The sequence below is a fragment of the Parasteatoda tepidariorum genome, chromosome 6, assembly GCF_982258835.1.
Source record: "Parasteatoda tepidariorum strain Cologne lab strain chromosome 6, Ptep-v5.0, whole genome shotgun sequence".
Classification (NCBI taxonomy): Eukaryota; Metazoa; Arthropoda; class Arachnida; order Araneae; family Theridiidae; genus Parasteatoda; species Parasteatoda tepidariorum.
The window spans coordinates 74,174,960-74,195,031 of record NC_141760.1 but is presented as its reverse complement, the minus strand read 5'-3'; the positions used below and the strand labels follow the sequence as shown (position 1 = coordinate 74,195,031).

The window sequence follows — 20,072 nt, the reverse complement described above, 5'->3', positions numbered from 1 at the left end:
AGGAGTTAGATAGAAAAAATTATTTTGAACGTGCTTGCTTAAGAGAAGAATGTGAATAAAAAGCTCAATGAATCATAAAGATAGTGACTTTCATTTCGCAAATGCAATGCTTGTCATATTTTTCCAATGTCATAAGATCGTACATTAAAAGAAAGAAAAACATATTTAAAATATTCTTGGAAAAACACAATTATGTTATTCATCGCATTTTTAGAGTAACGAATATCTTACCATTTCTTCAAGCAAAGGCAACAGACAATCATGGTGATAACACCAACGAAAATGACTACCAGCAGCGCAATTAGTGCAGCTAAGGCCATGTCAAATTCTTCTTCCAAAAAACTCACATAAGCTGGCTGTAAGGGAATTAAAAAATAATTTAGAATAAAGTACAAAATGTGACACATTTTCATACCATTCAAGTATTTTTTTAGAGACCAATATAAAGTACTTTTAAGTGATGTTATTTATTCACTATAATACATGTATTATTTTATTTCTATAAATTGCTTTATAAGAACTTACAACTATTTTGTGAATTTTAAATTCTGCATGTTCACTGAGAACTTTTGAGTTGGAATCCACTGCTTCTAATACTTGAGGAATCAACATAATTTCATCTTGATTATTTACTACATGAATATAAAGATCAGTCCTAAAGTGAAAATATAAATGAAATATTTTATTAAAAAATAATGTGTGCACCTTCTATTGAAAGTTAGATAAGTAGTACATGCAATCTTCAAAAAAAAAAAAAAAAAAAAAAAAAACTAGAAGCAAAACAGCATGTTTTTAACTAGTGTCTATCTAAAGAAAGTGTAAGTATGTGTTTCTGTGCATCAGTCTCTTACCTCCAGAGCCGTTTATACTAAGCGTCTCTTAATTTAGATAGTGGATTGCAACAGAAACTTTTAGTACCTGATCCTGAAAACCATTCAAAAATTTCATCTAGTTAGTTTAACATCAGTCATTGTTAAATTCTGTAGACGATTATGTTTTTTAAATATTTAAAGGATAATATCAGTGAAGTTTGCGAGTATACAGCTTTATCTATACATAATAATAAACGCGGCTGTGTGTGTGTCTGTTTGTCTGTCTGTCTGTAATCACAATATATCGCCCCAGAAGCCTCACCCAGGCACGAAACTCGGCACATAATTGTGTTTTGACATAATGAAGAAGTACTTTTTTTCTTTTTCAAAAATTTGGATTAGTTTTTTAGTTATCAGTCATTTTATAAGAAAATCTATGCTTTTTCGTCTTCAAAGAGCCATATTCAAAAAACTATTCGCGATCGCAACGCTCGAGTACGCCGTCTAGCGGGAGCCTGTAAATATCAGACATTAATTTATCACGTTTTCATTTAGTTCCATCAAAGTCATTGACAGAATCAGACGCCATTTTTTAGCAGCAAATAAGAAACAATATTTCCCTAAGGAAAAGGCCGAAGAACTTGAAAAAAATCTCCAGAATATTAGTTAATCTTTCAAGAACAGAACACGCCAAACATTTGAAGAAAAATTCCTAAATAATTTTTAACTTCTATTATCAAAAAACTTGCAACTGATGACTTCCGATTTCGGATACTGTTACAGATGTGTGTATTAAGGTAAAATGCATTTCTTCTGTCTTCAATTCATTACGAATTAAAGTGAAGTCAACATTGCTTTCGTCATTCCAGTGAATAAATATGAATTCAGAACATACAGAATTGTAATAGTTATAGCATATTCTTCTTCGTTATAGAATAGTATATATTTCTGTATCCATATAATTCGGAAAACAACAATAAAAAATTATCCAAGTTACTTGAAATACTGCCATTTGTGCTGATTCTTAATTAGTTTTAATCGTTTTCTTGGTAAGTTTTTTTTCAGTTTTGAAAGAATAAGTTCAACTAGAATTCAGCTATTCTGTTTTTAGCTACATATTCAAATTCATATCAATTATAAAATTTTGCTGTGTAGTATGTTATCTAAAAGTAATGAAGGGATAAACTATGTATCTATTATTTGAGAATAAAGTTTTCAAACAAGGAACTTATCATTTTGGAATTCTCCGGGAATTATAAATCAGGTAAGTGCAATGATTTTTACAATAAAAAATTTGCTTGTAAATATTTTTTTTTCATTTGATGATGGTTCTCTACAGAATGGTTTTTTACGTCTGATTAAGAACTATAAGAATAATTAAAAAAGAAACAATATGAAAGTTTTTATTTCAATGTAAAGAATTCTTAAAATCGTTTTTTTATCCTAAGAATTCTTTATTTTCCATTTTTTAGTTTATAATTTTTTGATAAAAATTGTTCTCAAAATACTTTTTCTGAAAAATTAAATGGTATAACATTATGTGTTTATGTATACTTCTTGTATATTCCAATGTTTGAAAAGTAATATGACTCAGAAAAGTATGGAATAAAAATTCGGTACTTACGTATTAACGCCACCGCCGCTACAGATTTGACGGTTTTTAAGTGCCGCCAATCTACACTTAAAATTTTTGCGACAATTCATAAAATAAAGCACTTTATTTAAAATCAAAATAGTCAATCGGATTTCGGTGGAAAATGAGCCGATATAGAGTTTAGTATAAATTCAAAACAATCATATCGCCATATGAACTCTGATAAATAAGATTCCAAATGAAATAACATTTCCAAAACGTACATTTACCAAGATAAAGTTTTATGTTGTGGGAATTGGTACATTTTCGTTTTTTCGGTAAAATATTTCCCTCCTGAAAAAATAAAATTGCTTCTTGTTTTGTTTTTGGCAAATCCCAAAGACGAATTTTCGTAGCACTAAAAATGGCGACAAAAAAGAATTGTTTTTTTTTTGTTTTTGTTTCGTCAGCATTCTTTATTTTACGTTTCTTAGTTTCTAAATAATGATTTTTATTGAAACTTGAAATTTTTTGATAAAAATTGTTGTCAAAAAACTTTGTTTACAAAATTAAATTTCATAAAATTATGAGGCTTATGTATACTTTTTGTTCATTTTAATTTTTGAAGTAATATGATTCTTAAAACTATAGAATGTAAAGTTTAAATGGGCCTTTCATGTTATATCATTAAATTTCGAAATACTATTTCTCGGGCATTAGGTTTTAACTCTTATAAGAATATACATATTTTTTTCTGTTAATGCACAAATATTTTTCCGATGTGTTTTGGATATTCCTTCTCTAATAAAAAGAGATACCATTTTGTTTTCGGTTGTACAAGAAAGAATATCAAGCATTTTTCTTTTTTAAATTTAATAAGCCACATTAAAGAAGGAACGTTGCAATGCTACACGCTACATTAACGACGTCTCCAGAGTAACTGAATGACGGTTCATATAGAAATCGCAGGTATGCGTCTCATACAACAACGCCCCCTATAGTTCGTTGCGATCGCGAATTAAAAATGCATATACTTTTCTCCACTCTCATAAATGTATGCTAATGCGAACCTTACAATTGAAATATTAATTTTCGACAACTTAAACCAATAATATACGAAGGAATTAATAATTTAATCGTAAGGTTCGCATTAGTTTACATTTATCAAAGTGGTGAAAAGTTTAACTTTTGTATTAAAAATGTGGCAACATATTCGATACGTAAATAGAACGCTTCAAAGCAGAGAGCACGCCGCACTTTACTATACTCAATACTCAATATTTGTCGCTGTTCATCTGGAAACGAAGACAAAATTGCAGGACAGGAACACTTTAATTGTTCACTAATCTTCAGATTTCCTGCTTTAGCGTGGAGGACATTTTTATATTAAGCTAGCCGCCTTCGGCGGCTAGTTTAATAATAAAAAAAAGAGTTTATTTGCATGTTTCTTAATATTTATTTTGTATGCTTTATATTATTTAAGAAAATGGATGGCATGTGAGGACAACGTCTCTGTATTAGTATTCTTAAAGTTATATGAAACCACGCGTTTATTTTGTTAATAGTTTTGTTTTTAAGAGGCATTTCTATTAAACCGAATAATTTAAAATTAAAGGTAATTGAAGTAAATAAAATAATAAGTTAGGTACTTATCAATTAGGAGAAATGTAAAAAAAATGCTCTACTATTATTGATGCCAATGTTGCTTAATTAATTTTGCTAACAGATACTAGTGGTGTTATGACAATTGGAGTATTTTTAATAGGTACCGAGTATACTAGTATAGATATAGCGCTACCTATATTAGTATATTTGATACCAATTAAAACTGCCCCAAATTTTAAGTCACCACTGTGGTCAGTTAGACCCGGGTGCGGAACTCGTATCGACCAGCCCTCTTTGGGATTCAAACCCGGTTTACCTTATTGGAAGGCGAAAGCTCCCCTGAGCCCCCATGGCTCCGAGTAGAACTATAGTAAACTCTTACCATTTTCGAACTAATTTCTTCTTTTCATTCACATGATATCTTATGTCATCAATAACTACGAGTCCCCTCGTAGCGTTGGATAAAATTCTGCAAAGGAAAAAAGACACTTATTTTACTTGTGGACAAAATGTAATAAAGGAAATTTCAATTCATTGAAAGAAATAAAAAGGATGATATACAGTTTTATTAAGCCTATTAAAATCGTAGTGAATGCTTATTTCGGTCACTGATATCGGTATAACGCTTTCTACTACACATAATTGGGAGTGATACTTTATATTTTTGGAATGCCTTATACATTTACAAACATACAAGTATATTGCAAGCTTCTATTTTCTGTTTATGTATAACAACATGTGTAATGTACGTTCTTAAGACCTTAACAAGTCTAGACTGTAAAACGTACAAGTCTACGGTAAAAAGTACTGCCACTCAGGTGTTTACCGTAAAATCCATTTTTAGTGGAAAATCTTATGGAACAAATGAAAAAAAATCTAATGTACCGTAATTTTTACAGTATTAATTATCGTAAAATCACTGAATCACTCTAATTAAATAAATTTTACTCTACTAAAATTACAGTACCAAAATTTGTGGCAAAAATGGATTTTATTGTAAAATGGATTTTACTGATGATGCATCTTAATACCACGAAATTATGAAACCTGGAATTCTTTACAGAATTTTTGGATAATTCTGGAGGAAACTTGCAGTTTTTGTTACTTGGTATGAATATTACAAATTTATTAAAGAAAAAGACATTTATTTTTAAATACTTTAAAAGATATTTAAAATAATTTAACAGCATTAAGAAGGAAAGACTTTATGTGTACATATAAGCGACTTCTTACAATTTCTTTATGTCTAAATAACTTATTATTATTATTATCATTTGACAGTGTCTTTTAAAACTCGAAATGTTCAAAACAATTAGTAGTTTACTTAGATGCCGAAAACTTAGTATAATTTTGGAATAATTTAAATAATTTCTTAATATCAAACATACTCATTTAGCATTATTTTCTTCTTATTAACTTCTTCAGGAGGCTGAGGAACTATAACTCGTACTAGTTGATTTTGTTCATAAATCCACACCTGTAAAAATAAAAATATACACAATTTTATAAAATGAATGAGTACGCTGAGACTAAATAAGTTTCGAAACTATAAATTCTAGTTGTAGTACTTACTTTAACAGTTGCTTTCGCTACTCTGAAAGGAGAAGCTACCTCTTTGGCAGCAACTTTTAGTTCAAAGCGTGAATGGTCATACTGAGCCATAAGCTGGACAGCTGTGATATGACCATCGCTCGATATATTGAAAGGAGATGGCACAGGTCGCACACTGCCAGGAACACCAGGACGGAAAAGTCTGATGGCATCTAGTCTGTATTCAAATTTTCCATTGTTTCCAACATCAGGATCCATGGCTGATACAGTAGCGACGAGATCCCCAACTTGGGTGGAAGTTTTAATGCCTGAAAAGTATACATGGAAAGTTTAGTTAAAATAAAACAATAAAACAACGTGGGATTTCTTTTTAAAAGGAAAGTTCGTTTATTAAAATAAAAACCCACAGTATGACTCAATTTTAGAATATATAATTAGAATGCAATTTTCTTTATACGAGTTACTACAATTTTGTTTACTTGACTCATTGATCTTCTCAAGAAAAAGATTCTCAAGAAAAAGAAATTCCGTGTCGGAACTGATGATTATATTTTATTTTAAAACCGACGTTGAACAGCCAACAAATTATTAGATTAACGATTATCAATGAGCCACGATGGCTCAGTGATTAAGGCACTAAACTGTTATTTTTAAGAACTGGAATTCAAAACCCAGTGGCGGCTTGAAGCCATCCCAGTTTCAGATAGATGGCTACCAGCTTGTGCTGGAAGTAAATGCGGATTGTGTGCGGTGATGACCACATTACCATAACCATGTCATTGGTCATGAAACTGTGGAGCTACAACCTCCATGGTCTCCATGGCCTCCAACGGATTGTTTCTGCAATGCTTTTTACGATTATCAATGTTTAACTCCGCACTCTAGCAATTTTGGGAGAAGAGAATTTCTGGATCAGGCATCGGAAGGAACTAGCCTTCATGGATGACCTTTTGAATGGAACTTACCTGCATTTATGTTAATAAGAGAGGAAAAGCATGATAACTTCCCTCGATTACCCCCCATAAGAAGGGGATTTTAACCGATGCGCTATGCAGCAGAAGTCGCATTGCTGTGATTTGAACCTGGGTGACCTCATTTGGAGCGCGTGTTCTATGGCATCAACTACCACGCCTCCAGCACTGATGATTGTTTATTTTTAAGAAATCGACAGAACTTGGTTCAGCGTTTGTGTTTTTGATGATAAAAGTTACATCAAAATTAAGAATTATTTATTGTATTTTATTAACTGAGATTTAGTTTCCGATCATAATGAGATTAAATCATAAGCTGTATAATTGGACAACACAGTAATTTCATCGACAAACTTTAATTTGAAATTTTCATTTTAATTTTGGAAAAAAATTTGTTAAATATTTTTCGCTTAAAAAGATTATTTATGTATAATGCGAAAAATTAGTTCTTAATATTCCTTTAGAGTTCCAAATAGGTTATTTTCTTACATTGTACTTCAATATAGCAATTACCTATTAAATAATGGAAATGAAATAATTATTTGTATGAATTTTTAACTTAGAGGTCGTATTTGATTTTGACCTTAAAACAGAGAAATAATTTTCAGATCGCAGTTAATGTTACATTGTGCTTTTTCGTATCTATGATTTCGTCACAAAATATTCCATTCTGAAAAGATACATTAAAAAGTTTATCAAACCTAAATTAACTGTGAGTATGTCGGAGCCTCATTAAATGTTGGTCAAATAGAATTCTTTTCCCCCGCAAAAGCTTGTTCGATTGCATTATATGAGTCCTTAAGTTTATCAAATCTATATTGCTGTTAAATCAACTAAATTAAAATAGTAAAAAATTCTTGCAGTTGAATCTGCAATTTACCTGCGAGATAAGGATCATTTAAGAATCTTGGTGTGTTGTCATTCACATCAGATATGGTGATGCGTACAAGGGCTAATGATAAATCTTCTTCTCGATAGCTTCGCGAGGCTGCAGAAAATCCCTGCTCTTCTTCTCTCTGAAAATAAAAACTGATATTTTAATCTGTAAAAGTATATATTTATAAATAAGTCTAAGCATATTTTAAATGAAACATACCTCATAAACAATATAATCTGGATTGCTGGTTGCCTTAACAACTATTTCGAATGCTTCTCTTTCCTCCCTGTCGAAAGATGCATTGGATTTGATTGTTCCAGTTGTTTTCTCGACAATGAAATTTCCTCCAAAATTTCCATCTGCCAAAATTCATAATGCAAAGATTAAGGATCAGGATTGAATTAATTTGTAATGCGAAATAAAGGAAATGATTGAAAGTCTGAGTATGTTAACTCTACATCAATATCTTTAGGGGAGCTTGAAAATTTGCCTGGTCTATACAATACCTCCAACAAGAAAGAAAACCTTCGCACGAGTTACCATAACCGATCTCTTAGTAGTTCGAACATTGTGACATCTTCCTTATTTATTCCCAACTGCGTAGTTTAGTAGTCCAGATGTTGTGATATATACCATATATAAAACCCCCACTGAGTAGTTTATGTTCGTTATGTCGAACTACAAAATTGATCAGCTCGGAGGACTTCGCTCTTGTAGGAGGTGTTGCTATACTCAGTAGCAAACGTTTTGCAATTAAGTTACCCAGCAAAAGTTACGTAATTTAATTACTCAGTAAAACGTAGAGCCAGTGAAGTGAACCGGGTTCAAATCCCAGCGATGGCTGGTCGATACGAATTCCACACCAGGTTCGCACCGATCACAGTGCTGACGTAAAATATCCTCAGTAGTAGATGAATCATGGGTTACAATCCCCTAACCATGAGATTTTCGTGGTTTTCCCCCCATGTAACGCAAATGCGGGTTAGTTCCATCAAAAAGGAATTTCTCAAAGAAAGAAAATTTTTACCAATAATTGATAAGAAATTTCCCTTGTCTTCCAGATTGGGTTTAAAATTACAAGGCTGCGGAGTTGAACATTAGCAGTCGTAAACTCAAAATTGGGTCCGCTATTCAACGACTGTTTTAAAATAAAATACCATACGTTCTTTTTGTTTGTTACCACAATGCATACTTTTCGTAAATCATTATTAGAGAATTAAAATTTAGAAGCTTAAAATTGTTACATGAAACTACAGTTTTAGAAACATCCATTTGGATGATGATAAGCTTTTCTTCAGCTTGACTTGAATCTCAACTCATGTTTAAACCTCTAGCCAGCTCTTGTAGAATATAAATCATGAAAATATTTTGAAGTAGTTACTTGAAATTTCATCATGCAAATAACAGTCAAGAGAGATTCTCTGCAGTGATTTACGGAGATTGTGCACTCACACATGCAAAACTCTAAGTGGGCTTAAATCTTGAATTTTTCATAATATGGTAACTGATTTCTCAACAATAGAAATAAATGGATTAATATTTTTTTTTCCAAAAAGAGCTTGCATAACGATATATTTTGTAACAATTTGTTTATCTTTAGTCGAATTAATATTAGTAAAAAAAAAAGTTGCAAAGTTGCTTATTCTTGAACTTACCTACAATGTAGTAGTAAATTAAAGCATTTTCTCCAACATCTTTGTCCTGAGCATGAACTCGACCAATAGGAAAATTGACTGGTAAATTCTCTTCTAGTGTAAATACATATGGATTGGTGGTCTACAAAATAGCACAAAACAAAGACATAAGGAATCTTAAATTAAAAATTACTTGGAAAAAAAATTGTAAGCACAAATAAATAAGTACAGAAGATAGTTGGCTATTTTGGTACTTTATATCAAATTCGATGCTATTGTTTCGGTGTTGATGAAAGTACTTGCTTGTAATATAAACAAATACGTAAGTTTTAAGTACAAAAATGGCAATTTTCCTGTCATTATTGCTATTTTACTAGCAACAGAAAGATTACCAAACATGGTTTGAATACTTATGGTTATTTTATTTAAAAGACACTCAAGAAAAAACGCATTAAAAATGTATATAAATACTATTCAAATTTTGCAACTAAAATTTAGATCCAGATAGCATTATTTTGGAGGAGAATTTTATTTTAGCAAATTAACTTTTTTTCTGAAATAAATCTGTGATTAGCTGTTATTAAAAAAGTATTTTTCATTGTTTGAATTACAACTTCCTAATTTGCAAAAAAAAAAAAAAAAAAAAAAAAAAAAAAAAAAAAAAAAGGGCTAGACACTGGATAAATATAAGCGTTTTAATAATATACTTTTTAACCGATATGTTTTTGGGAATACAATTATAAAAATTTTATTAAAATAACATCAGCTCAGTAGATTTTTATTCCGATTAAAAAGTGCTACACAAGGATCCTTTTGTAGTTGTGAAAATTAAAATAAAAATAAAATGTATTCCTTTATTTTTGAAATCAATATTAAAATGCTTTTTTTTATTCAATAAGAAAGTAGACATCAAGTGGCAATTATGTATGTAAAAGCATCATTTGTTGTCTTCCATGGTTTGGGTGGCTGTCAGCTTGTTGCTGTAAACTTTCAATTTAAATTATCGTTTACAAAAAAGTGAAAAGAGGTAAATTGTAAACTTAGATGGTTAAATGCTGCCTTCTTCTGCTTAATCTTCCTCTCTTCTTACACGTCTTCACTCGGTAGGGAACACAAGACCTTTCGTCGTGAGTTTCCATCTCACCCTGTTGGTGGCTAAGCACTTTATCTTGCTATCTTTTGTTTGCTGTCTTTAATTCATGGATAATAGTTCTGTGCCATGTCATTTTAGGTCTGTCTCTCTTTCGTTTTTCTTGGGATATCTAGCCGAGCTCCTGTTTTACTTCGAAATTTTCCTGCTATCTGGTATTATATGCAATCCATCGCCATTTGCTCTCTCCAAGTTCAATATCTATTGGTTTGCTGATTTCGAATAATTCATTGCCAGGTATTTCGTGAACCTATTTTATATTAAGATACTTCTGATACATCTGATACATTTTGCTTCCATTTTTTAATCATACTAAACATTGGTACTTCGTACCAGATGTTTGTATGCTGCTCTAAACCTAATTGCAACATTCTTACATAATTATACGTACCTTTTTTTCATATTTTAAAAAATAGCTATATTATGTGAATTTTAAGTTTATTTATACATTTTTGCTTTTATACTACACCTTGTATATAGAAGATAAGAATAATTACCTGAGTACGGGGAAATTCTGGACTGTTATCGTCCACATCCATGACAACAATAGTTAGAAATCGAAGAGACTCGAAAACAGTTGGAGAGCCATTATCTCGGGCAGCTAGAACCAACTAAAACAAAAGAAAAGAAATTCGTCATTAAATTAAAATTATTTGCTAAAGAAAACAAATAGCGTTTTTTGCACATCGTGAACTATGTTTAATTAAGTTAAATTGTTTATTTTAGTTAACATAGAACATTTAACATCGCAAAACTTGAACTAATATTGACTAAGCAACAAATTTTCAATGAGATGAATATAGGTGATTCCTGATGAGTTTAATATGCTGATCGCAAATATGAAAAAGAAGTAATTGGATTGGTTTTTTTAAATTTTGGTAACGCATTGGCATTGTTTGGAAAAATTAAGCCGCTTAATCTGATCTTGAGAAGGCGCTTAATCTGATAAACCGCAAAATCGCCTTCTTTAACACTAGAAAGACTGAAATACCTATATTGCCTAAAAGCAGTCAAAATGGCTGGATTGTGAAAGAATGACTAATGTGTAAAGAAATTTGCTTAAAATTAATTTTTTGTATTTTTTATATTATTTACAATTATATAACAAGCTAACAGTAAATATTAACAATAAAAAAATTATATGTTGTACAAAAAGTCACAAAATTCTAAGAAATTGTGTCATCACTGTTTTCTCCAATTGAAATTAAAAAGCAGTCAAAATGACTTCCTTGGGCAATCTAGTGTTAATTTTAGTTTCATTGAGTCGAGGATACTGTTTTGTGCCGAGAGTATAATATGATGCATATATTGCATGACATTACAGCATCTTCTTAATGCAAAAAAATTTAGTTTTTTTTCTGTATGATATTCGAAATACATCTTAAATATATGCATAGGTCTCACTGAAAAGGCAATTTTCATTGTTGCCCCAGAACAGCGTAACTAATGTAGAAAAGTAAATGATTTTTATTTTTTAATTTGATACCTGGTATTTTGCATTCTCTTCTCGATCCAAAATGGCCTTTGTTCGAACTTCACCTGTGACTGGATTTATCCGGAAGTGTTCTGTTTCTTCAACATTCGTGTCCCCAACTTTGAGGTAGTAAGAAACACGTCCATTTTCTCCGCGATCTTTGTCTTCAGCGGATACTATCATTACAAGAAAGTCTGGAACGCTTTGATTCTAAAATAAAAATAATAACTCATGATTGAGTTTGTATGGATAATTTTATAACAAGCACCATTTAATTTCGAATTATTATAATGAAGATTAGAGACTGAACTAAAAGAGAAAGAGAGATTATAAAAAGATTATGATAATTAAAATGAGAGTGAGCTTCGATTATTTTAAATTATGTGCGTCAACATGTTTCAAGAGCTTAAAAATGGGCACCCCTTGTGGGTGTAACATGTCGAGGGTTATTTGCTATTTCTATATTTTTGAAGCGAATGAAGTTCTTAAGTTACCGCTCTAGTTTCTTGGGATTATTTATTTAAAATGTGGGTCAGTTAAAAAAAAAACGATAGATGGTCATAAGAAATCACAGCTTCTTAATTAAATTGTTAATTGTTAAGTCTTAAATTAAATTTAATTTAAAATAAATTATTCTGAATTAGATTAAAAATATTCGTAATTAAACTCAAATATAAGCGATTGCTTTAAAATATAATATAAATCAATAGCCAAATACGAGAGATTATATTAAACGAAGCATCATAATTGATATGAAACTGGAAGCGAGAGGTCGAAGAACTCTTCAATAACCTCGAAAATGAAAAACAATTTAATAAAGTTATATTTAAGGTAATTATGTAACTTTTAATACTTTAAAGTACTTTTAATAATCACCTTAATTTGAGTCACAGAGGATCATATTAAGCAGAATAATTTTAAGTGCCGAAACCAATAATAACCAAAGGTGGTTAAATAATTCTTGAAAAATATCATCTGAAAAAAATCATTATTTCTCACAAAAATGTATTTTTTTTAAAGTGTTAACTTTTTGGAACTGTTTAATTTACATATTTATTACAAACTTTTAATTTCTGAGTTTAAAGTTAGGTAGCTGAGTATAATGCAAAATTTTTATATCGAATTCAAAAATATATATTTTAAACATTTAAATGTAAGTAATAAAAAAATAATAATCAAGCATTAAAATTCATGTAACGTTTTTTGCCATAAAACTCACCTTAAATGTAAACGAGTTTCAAAAATGTGTGACTTTTTTAATTATCTTTTAGTGCTCTACACATATTGTAGGGAAACACAATAGTGAACACAAATGTGTCCAGCGAATATTTTTTTAAAAGAAAATAAATAGAACACATAAGAGTTACCTCTGGTATTTCCACAGTTGCGTTTGGTGTGGCTGGAACAATGAACTTGGGTTTATCTTGATTGATTTCTACGATTCGAACATGAACAATAGCTTCGTCCATACTTGTCCCATCATTAATATTCTCTGCTCTAACTTTCAGTTTGAATGCTTTTACGTTCTCAGGCAATTCTTTCTTTGGATAAATGACTCCTGATTCTCCATTCATATCAAACACACCTATTTCGCGAGTTAATATCTTAAATCATTGCATCTTGCATAATATATACTGGGTGAATAGTACACAATGAGGATAGTATACAATAAGGATTATAAATGAAATACTTAATAATAGAATCAGAAAATTTCATTAGAGATAATAGTAGCTTGTTTAAAATTAATTATCAACCAATATTATCCGAGTTCTTTAGCCCATTAACAGTATTTTCTGAAACTTTCTTGATGAGGAAAAGAAGTCACTGTTTAAGTGCCTTACATTTAAGGCAAAGCTATAATTTTAATGAAACAGATTTTTGAAATCCATAGCCCACCCGTGTTAACATTTCGTCAATTCAGGCATTTACAGGGCAGATTTTCTGGCCACTCTTTCAGGGGCACCATATTAGGTGGGCCAGTGTTGCTCCCACAGTAAGAACAGACAGTACAGAGTAAAAACAGACAGAACAGAGAGCATCCATGCCTTACCTGGGATTCGAACCCAGAACCCGTCTGAAGCAAGGCAAGTTCCCTGATCCCTACACAGTCCTCTCGGCAGAACTCTCTGTCTCTCTAATCATCATAAAAATATTTTTTTTGGTATGAAAGCGAACGTTTGTTCATTCATATGATAACTAGTCATGTGGAACCGCATAACCGCACATCTTCCAATCACTACGTGTTTCTATCGTCGCGATTTCTTTTTGTTAATGAAAAACTGAAATAGATTCTGGAACAAAAAGAACAACAGGCAAAGCATTTTTCAAACATTGGTAGTTACAAATTGTCATCAAACTGGCAAGATATCGTAAGGGTATTTCACTTTCTAAAGGGACACATTTTTCAGTTATGCCAAATATTATGAACTATGATTTAAAAAAAACATTTCGTTCAAACATTTGAATTATAAATAGTTTTTCATGCAAAAAGCTTCTTTGTAATCATCCATACGTACCTTTATCGTTTCCAGATACAATGCTGTACAGTATCTTAGCATTTTCTCCAATGTCTTTATCGTCAGCTGTGAGTTGTAGTACAGTGGAAGGAGGCGATACAGGTAGGTTGGATACTACTGAGGCTTCGTACTCCCGCTGGCTGAATACAGGTGGATTGTCATTCTGATCTTCAAGGGCTATGTACAACTAAGGACCAGAATATTACTGTAAAACTCCAATTTTCATTTTTAGAAAAAAATAGAAAAATATTTATATTCAATTTTTTTACTCCTAACAACAATTTGCATTGATCTGTATATCAGTTATGTTTCAAATGAAAAATATTCAGGTAGAAAAAAGGAATTTGTAATTAAAAAATATTTTTAGACTATCATATACTCATATGCTTCCTAAAAGGAAGCATATGAGATAATTGTAAAAGTCCCAATAAAATGGTTAAAATATTTTGTTTCTCTTTTTAATTTATATTTTAACCTTTTTCCTCGCTTATATCCCATATTCATTAATTTAAAATAAAATTAAAAAAAAGACAGGCGTTGCTTCTAGATTCGTATTATTAAATCATTTTTAAATTCCTCCAAATAATATTACAACGTTCATTAAAAAGAACTAAAATTATTGGCATTATAACAAGCTTGGGAAATGCTTAATAAAGAGTAAGCTCAAGTTCCATTTAACTGTAAATTAAGACATACCGGTACAGATATGGCTCTTCTAGTGTTGGTGTCCTGTCCTTGGTCAGTTGCAACTACTTGGAGTGTGATAGAAGCTGTAGTTTCTCGATCAAGATTAGCCGCTGCAGCCACTCGAATAATTCCCTGGGATATCATTAAAAAATTATCATTAAAATGAAAAAAATACAATGTGATTAACTAACATCATCCTTGGCTAATACACATTTTAAAAATTCTTGTGAAGACACTTTGCATAGAGAGTAAAGGTAAAGTAAAACAAAAATGACAAAAGGTGGAAAACAACATTAAAATAATATTTAGTCAAATGAAACTGAAGTACAGTTACTACTTATAGGGGAAAGCATATAAAATGTTTTTGATACTTTTAATTCCACTTTCTCTTTGATTAACCTTGGTAATGATTCGTCATATATGACGAATGCATATGTTTTTTTAAAAAAAATTCATTTTTGATGAGGATTTTGATATATTAGCAGCGGTTCTTATGTAACACATTGAATAGTCTAAAGCAGTAAACGCTAAACTGTCGATCACTACCTTCTAGTGGCTCGTGGGAAAATTTTCGATAAATCGCTAATGTTCCTGTTGTCCTGAACCTTGTGAACTTATTGATTACAAAAAAAAAATGTTGCATTCTTAAAGTTAATAAGTTTGATAAAAGATCTGTTATTACATTTGTTGTTTATTACCAACTACGCTTCAATTTCTTTCTTATATACAGTTCAATTCCAGTTTGTTTTGTTATACACAGTTTAAATTTGATTTCATATTACCAATTGAAGATTTTCTTTTTGAAAAAAAAATTGATTGGTAGCAGCTTGCAGTAGGATTTTAAGAACGGTACTCTTGTAGCTCAGGAGCTACATGAGTTTTGCGACCACTGGTCCACACTGTTAGAAATTTCCCGGAAAAAATGGCTAAATAACAATTTATTTAATTTTATTTCACCATATGCAAGTAAAACAGTCAAATAACCACAAATGGGACAATATTCAAGCTGTTAACTGTGAGAAAAAAAATTTTATTAACGGCTTTCACCTAATACGGTTAAACAACCAGATTTTTATTGTACTGACTAGACCCACCTAATAAAGCTACTTAGCTCACTGCAAATGGGCACACATCATAATAGAGAGGGCAGTCAATTTCATGACCGACAGAACGGGAGTTCGAGTCCCAGATTTGACGCCACAACATTTCCTCCGTTCTTTTCAACGCAAGAAAAGTTTCCAGTGTCTTGCACTCTCCAATTTGTGTCCCTTGGCTGTTTGAATACGATTCACTCATTCAAACTTAGATGGCAGCACTATAAATCTACTAAACTATCTCTAATGTCCAGTTAATTTTTTATGTTTTTTTAAACTATGCTGGTTGTAAATGGTTAAAAAACTACATAAATTTGTATTCATGGTTTTTTAAACATAATAATCGTAAACTGTATCAAAACCGTAATGGTAAAACAAATGTTGTTTACCGTAAAGTTTACTGTTAATTGGATGGACAGACTGCTGCGGGTTATTTTAAAATAACTTTAGAATGAAAATTGTAACAGTGTAAAGCATATGAATTGTAAAGTATATGAAACGTTAACAATTCTTACCTTTTGATCAATTGTGAAGTCGAGACTTCTCTCGCCAAGGAGCGAATAACGAATTTCGCCAAAGTCATCGGCATCAGCATCTATTGCTCTAACTTGTATAACACTCGTTCCTTGAGGTGAATTCTCGGCCACCGCTGCATGATAAGAACTCTGCAAGTAAATTCATACTTACTTCATAGTTATTGGGAGTTAAAGAATATTTTTTACTCAATGTGTACTTTTCTCAAAACATTTGGAAATATTTTTACAAGAGAATGAAGAGAAAGTTAGGACATTTTTTACTGTTCCCTCCTACTTGTTGTTCTCTAAAACATTGTACAAAGTCTAGCAGGTCAATTCACTGATCAAATGATAAAATATTTCTGTCATAGATTGTGTCGGCATAACGCTATACGCATAAATCATTCAACAAATTTTCTTCATGAAACAACGTAAGTAATCACTGACACTGGTTATCACGTTGTCGGAGGATGAGCCGATAAAACTAATCAACCTGGTTTGCTACCTTAGAAAAAATAATAATCGTTGTCTCAACAAACCAAGAATATCTAAGGCGAACAAACTTAGTAAGCGAATGTTAATTTTTCTTCGAAGTATCAGATAAGTTTGGTAGTGCAAAGATGGGTATGGTATAACATAAGAATGGTCGGACATGAATTAAACCAACTCTATGAAGACATGTATCCCACAGAAAATACAGCACTTTAATCCTATTAACAACAGACTAAGAAGTTGTCCAACCAACTGTAAGGATCATATATACACAGCCGTTTTTTAGAAAAAGATTTAATTGTCAAACTACTCATTACAGTTTGTATTTACGAAAAACTAGCTGTAAGTAATTAACAGCAGGCGCTTAGTTTATGACCACACTTGTAATTTTTTCCACCCATACATAAAAGTAACCTAAATAGTTAAGATATTTAGTAACACACTTTCTAAATTAGATGATTTTAAATTTTTGTATCACGCTAACTGAATTAGATGCTCTGAAATTCGAGTATTTACACTTACTAAAGCTGTGTTATACCTTATGAATTTAATTTAATTTTTTTCTTGTGTTTAATTCTTTTTTTTTCCTTTCAGACGATTAATTTTAATGTTTCATATAATTTTTGTGTTTGTGAGAGTCAATATTAAACTTGCTAAGTTTTTATCCGTGACTAATTTAAAATGTATATTAAAACTCAATTAATAAATTTAAACTTGCACCTTCAAATGAAAAACTTTATATCAAAAGAGTGTGGATACATTTAAAGTATTTTTCAAACAAACGTTTGTATAATACCATGTATAATATCATTGTAATTAATTAACAGCAGGCGCTTAGTTAATGACGACATTTGTAATTTTTTCCCTCCAATATATAAAACCTAAATAATTAGATATTTCGTAACACACTTGATGATTTCAAATTTTTGTAACGCCCTTCCAGAATTTGATGTTCTGTAATTCACGTATTACACTTGCTGAAGTTGTTTAATCCCTTATAAAAAAATTTTTTCTGGTGTTAATTTTTTTCAGACCATTAACTTTCATGTTCCATGCAATTTTCATATCTGTGAGAGTCATTATTAAACTTGTTAACTTTTTTTCGATGTTTCATTTAAAATATACATTGAAACTTAATGAATAAATTAAAACTTATACCTTGAAATAAAACAAAATTAGTGTGGATACATTTAAAGTATTTGTCAGCGTGCAATGCAAGCAAACGTTTAAACGTATATTATTTTTATTATATCATAAAGCTTTTGCATAAGCTGAGTAGAAAGTGCACGAGAATATAAAAAAAAGCAGTTTCCACATTTACCTTATCAAACATGGGGTCATTGTCGTTGATATTAATGATCTTTGCCATGATGAGTGCTGAAGCTGACATTTGTGGCATACCTGTATCATAGACGACAACTTTGAAATCTATTTGATGCACAGATTCGTAATCTACACGGCTCTTTACAGTTACTACGCCTATAATTTAAAAGCAAAAATACAATGATTAATGAAAAATACAATGATACAGTGAATCATATTTTATGATATTTAGTCAATTTGAGCAAGAGACAAATTTAGCTGCACTCTACCAGGAACTTGGTTTTGAAATGATGAATTGGTTGATAACAAAAATTAAATAAAATCGGGAAAAATTAGTGTCTTTTGGGAATAACTTCCTTTCTGAAAGGAGTCAGTATTACTAGCAACGAGCAAGGTAGTCAGGCCTAATATTGATTCTTTATGTTATGGTTTTCTTTCTTTCTTTTCTTTAAAAATAAAAGCTGTTACGTTTAATTTCAGTGTTTTTTTTAAATAAGTCAACTGAAACTGAACCACAGTTATCGCACTGGTGCACCAGTGCTGGATTTTCTTCATAAATTTGATTGAAAATTAATTACATTCAAATTCGATCTGAGCTGTTTATGTCGATAATTAAGAGACGACCTTCCTTTCGAAACGCAAGGAAGAAGCTATTGCCATCGAAATGGCCGTGGTGAAACTGAAAATTTGAAATCACTCGATTCTACGCAAAAATGCAATAAAGAGATGACAAAACAGAATTGACCGAAATCTTTGCCTTAAAAATTCTCTGGTCTGACAATAAAGCACCGTTTCAGGGTTGCCTTTATGAGCTGCACTTTAACGGAAGTGGTGTCTGTTCATAGGATCATTAGAGTTACAAAGGGGACAACAAGGGCTTGGAGAACATTCGAATTCGGTGTAGGTGTTCTGCCAGACAGTCATGTCCAGTTAGTAGAAGGAACTGGGCTAGAGCTTATCGCTGTGGACTGCAGGTAATTTTCAAAAGATCTTCAACCCTCCAACGTTTCGAGTCTATTCTGTTATGAATTTGTGATTTGAAATGCGTATCGATTGTTTGCTTGATATATAGCTTTATAGAATGAGGTGATAGCGTTGAGAATCTGATTTGAAGAAGTCTCGAGCCCTTTTTTGTTTGCTCGTTCCCCCAAAAATCCCGCAATGACCAGGTATCTATTGAAGTATAACACGTTTTATTTTTAGACACACCTATCGCAAATGTTTCAGACACAATTTCTTTTGATGATGGCGGCTGAGTTGAATTAATCGCCTGGATTGCGGGTTGGGAATGGCTTGAATTTTCGCGAACTTAAAAAATTCATAGTGAAAATTGAAAATTAAGATGAAGATTTTGTGAAAAAATGTATAAGTTCACACATAAAAAATAGAAAACGTAAATTATAGAAATTCAGGAACAAAAACGCAACGATGAATTAGAAAATAGAAAGAAAGAAGAAGCTGAAGTAATAAATAAAAAGAACTCTAGGAAAGAAATGAGAGCCGAATGAAAAAAAGAAAGAAAAAGAAACCTAAGGAAGAAAAAAACGCAAGTATTAAATTTCGAATGAGAGAAATTGCGTCTACAAAATGAAGCAAAACGTTGATTTTGGTAAGCAATTTCGAAATTTTTATAATTTAGATTAAATAAGTGATTAATTATTTACTAAGCCTTGAGTTTAAAACATTTCCAGTATGCATGATTTTGAGTAATTTATTGCGGATTTTTCACTGTTGCAATTACGTGTTTCATGTGCTTAAACTTTTATTATTGTGCAGTTATATGTTTTATTAAACACAA

At 31.0% G+C, this 20,072-nt stretch overlaps 1 protein-coding gene across 1 annotated transcript in view; it reads right to left on the bottom strand.

Moving 5' to 3' along the window:
- Cad87A (cadherin 87A) overlaps nt 1-20,072 on the bottom strand; it is a 70,693-nt gene that overhangs the window by 9,247 nt on the left and 41,374 nt on the right. Inside the window, exons 25-39 of the mRNA XM_087166039.1 lie at nt 18,273-18,430; nt 16,460-16,609; nt 14,860-14,982; nt 14,164-14,350; nt 13,015-13,232; nt 11,660-11,857; nt 10,671-10,784; nt 9,045-9,165; nt 7,609-7,748; nt 7,393-7,528; nt 5,563-5,849; nt 5,379-5,467; nt 4,373-4,459; nt 526-655; nt 232-356 (exon numbers count right to left, since the gene is read on the bottom strand). Of these exons, the coding sequence (XP_087022165.1) occupies nt 232-356; nt 526-655; nt 4,373-4,459; nt 5,379-5,467; nt 5,563-5,849; nt 7,393-7,528; nt 7,609-7,748; nt 9,045-9,165; nt 10,671-10,784; nt 11,660-11,857; nt 13,015-13,232; nt 14,164-14,350; nt 14,860-14,982; nt 16,460-16,609; nt 18,273-18,430 (2,263 nt within the window). The remainder of the gene's footprint in view (nt 1-231; nt 357-525; nt 656-4,372; nt 4,460-5,378; nt 5,468-5,562; nt 5,850-7,392; nt 7,529-7,608; nt 7,749-9,044; nt 9,166-10,670; nt 10,785-11,659; nt 11,858-13,014; nt 13,233-14,163; nt 14,351-14,859; nt 14,983-16,459; nt 16,610-18,272; nt 18,431-20,072) is intronic.